This window comes from Entamoeba dispar, genomic scaffold, assembly GCF_000209125.1.
Source record: "Entamoeba dispar SAW760 scf_1105229460261 genomic scaffold, whole genome shotgun sequence".
Classification (NCBI taxonomy): Eukaryota; Evosea; order Mastigamoebida; family Endamoebidae; genus Entamoeba; species Entamoeba dispar.
Window position 1 is genome coordinate 9,224 of NW_001854104.1, and position 2,565 is coordinate 11,788.

The 2,565-nt window shown below is 18.9% G+C and overlaps 1 protein-coding gene across 1 annotated transcript in view, besides 10 other annotated features; it reads right to left on the reverse strand.

Moving 5' to 3' along the window:
- EDI_075670 (uncharacterized protein) overlaps positions 1–159 on the reverse strand; it is a gene marked incomplete at both ends in the record, with an annotated part of 525 nt that extends 366 nt beyond the window's left edge. The window contains one exon of the mRNA XM_001733310.1: positions 1–159. This exon is cut by the window's left edge and continues 366 nt beyond it. Within this exon, the coding sequence (XP_001733362.1) occupies positions 1–159 (159 nt within the window).
- A 130-nt stretch (positions 160–289) lies between these two features.
- Positions 290–310: a sequence feature (AT_rich).
- Positions 311–707: 397 nt separating this feature from the next.
- Positions 708–735: a sequence feature (AT_rich).
- Positions 736–1,270: 535 nt separating this feature from the next.
- Positions 1,271–1,308: a sequence feature (AT_rich).
- A 23-nt stretch (positions 1,309–1,331) lies between these two features.
- Positions 1,332–1,529: a repeat region.
- Positions 1,530–1,549: 20 nt separating this feature from the next.
- Positions 1,550–1,594: a sequence feature (AT_rich).
- Positions 1,595–1,639: 45 nt separating this feature from the next.
- Positions 1,640–1,813: a microsatellite.
- A 90-nt stretch (positions 1,814–1,903) lies between these two features.
- Positions 1,904–2,031: a sequence feature (AT_rich).
- An 84-nt stretch (positions 2,032–2,115) lies between these two features.
- Positions 2,116–2,185: a sequence feature (AT_rich).
- Positions 2,186–2,227: 42 nt separating this feature from the next.
- Positions 2,228–2,320: a sequence feature (AT_rich).
- A 191-nt stretch (positions 2,321–2,511) lies between these two features.
- Positions 2,512–2,543: a sequence feature (AT_rich).
- Between the last annotated feature and the right edge of the window lie 22 nt (positions 2,544–2,565).

The window sequence follows — 2,565 nt, forward strand, 5'->3', positions numbered from 1 at the left end:
ACTTGTGATATAATTTAAAAAATCTCTCAAAACTAATTGTGATTTTTGAATTTCATTCGTTCCATTTTTTCTTTTTATTTTTTTACTTTCATCTTCTTTTTTTATATGTGGTGGATACACTGGAATATAATGTTTATTAAATGATCCATTGAAACTCATTTCACTTTCTTTTACGTAATTTCAATGTTTGGACTTATTATTTAGTTCTTCTATTCAATTTTTCATTCTTTACTCTCTTTTATATTATTTTTGGAAAAGGGTTTAACATTTTTGTGATTTATTTTAATCCTTTAATAATTATAAAATAAAACACCTCAGTGTGACACGAATTGTCTTTCTTCATTCTTTATCTCTTAGTTTTTTTTTTAAAAGAAACACTACTTAAAATTAATTTTTTTCAAATGTAAAATGATATCTAATTTCACTAAAATATTATTACTATGAGTAAATTTATTAGTCACCTTTCTTGATTCCTCACTCTTTTATAAGATCTAGCTCTTTTTAATCTTCTCTATCTATTTTGAAGTTATTTTTTTGTTCTATGAAAATTATTTTTAGAGACATCTTTAAATGAAAACTTATGTTAGACCCTTTGTTTCTTTAACTTATTTCTTTTTTTTTTCAATGGTTATGTTTGATATAATATATATTCCTTGTTAATATATTAATTACATTTTTAGTTAAACCAATTTTTATATGACAGTCTCTTTAAAAAAAAATAAAAAACATTATAATGGAGTATTTTTCTTTTACAGCACTTGTCTAGGTTATCAAATAGTTTCATTACCTAGCATTGTTATAGGATTTCATTTATGAGCATTTTATTATCCAAGACTTTTATGATAGTTATGGATAGAATAAATATTTCATTAACAATAAGAATACTGTACTATGTTTCATGAGTAGTTTATATTATTTTGATTGATCACTTTTGATATAAAATCAAATATTTTTGTTTAAATGTAAAATGGTTTAATACTATTCCAATAAAATTATCTAAGAAGCATCATTTATTTCTTTTTAAAACTTATAGAAGTAAAAAATACATTCACTTATGAATAAAAATGTCTTAACTTAAAGTTTTATTAAAAATATAATAGAACTTTAGAAAACAATAAGTCAGTTAAAAGTTGTTTAGCTCTGTGTATTTGAAACAATTACTAATAAAAGGAATTTCAATAACTTTAATTTGTTTTAGTGTAGAATGATTTGAAATTTGTTTTCTAAGAAGGATTTGATATTCCATTTTATTCAATTCATGTAATAGAAGTATTAATTTTTTAATTATTTCTTTAGAAAAAAAATAATCTATTCAATACTTTAGCATTAAATTTTGATTCTAATGAAAATGAATGAATGATAAAATTATTACTATACTTTTTCGAATTAACATATCTTCCAAATTTCTTTCTTTATATGAAACAATAGTTATATATATATATATTCGATATTATTTGATAAAATAGTGTTGTATTAACATTTCAATTAAATAATATATATGATCCTCTTTAGTTTATTTTTTTCTATTTTTGAGAAAATTGAATACTTGATTTTATTTTTGTTTATTCTTTCTATTATTTATTAATTAAAAAATGATGAATACTAAAAACTATCTTTTCATCTATATCAATTTCATAATTTTAATTTCTTTTTTATTTCTTTAAGTTCCTCATTTTCTTTTCAATTAATTCTCTATTTCTTTCATCAAATGTTTATTCACTCTTTTCTTGTTTGTTTTTCTATTTATATTATTCATATTGTTATTTCTGTTTGGGTAATTCTTATTTCATAATCATTAACTTATTTTTCTATTCTTCTTTTAAATAGAATGTATAAGCAAAAATTTCAACAAATTCATGAAGGGTTTGATAATTTCAACTTTAATTTACTCATTTCAATACTCTTTATAAATTACAAATCATTTTAACATTTGTATTTAACTTTTAATATTTATAATATTATTATCATTTTTGTAATATTTGTTATTATTAAATGATATTTTAATTATTAATACATTTCTTTAATTTATTACATAACAATTTCTCAGCACATTCTTATTGTTTCGTTTATTTTTATATCATTAAAATTGAAGTAATAATAATCAGTTGTTTCTTGTTTTTATTATATTTCTTTGTTTAATTATTTTCATAAAGTATAAATTTAGTTCTATTTCAAATAATAATTTGAAGGAATAGAAAGAGTAATAGCTGATATGAATTTTAGTTAGTTATATAAAAAATACAAATATTTTATTAACTGAGAAATGATAATTAATATTTTATCAAAATTTTAATGATATTCATTTAAAATGTATTAATATCATTATCATCACTTCATTTGTTGTTTTTAAATGTATTTGTTAATTATCAGTTGAAACTAGTAATAAGTACATATAATAATTAATACGAATAATGAATTTATTGAAAATAATAACTCTTTTGTTTTTTATTTTGGTATTTATTATTTAGTTACATGGGTTAATCATGTTTCACTCTAGATACTGAGTTAAACATTATTAGTATTTAATTAAATAATAATTTTATCATGATAATTTTATCAAAAATC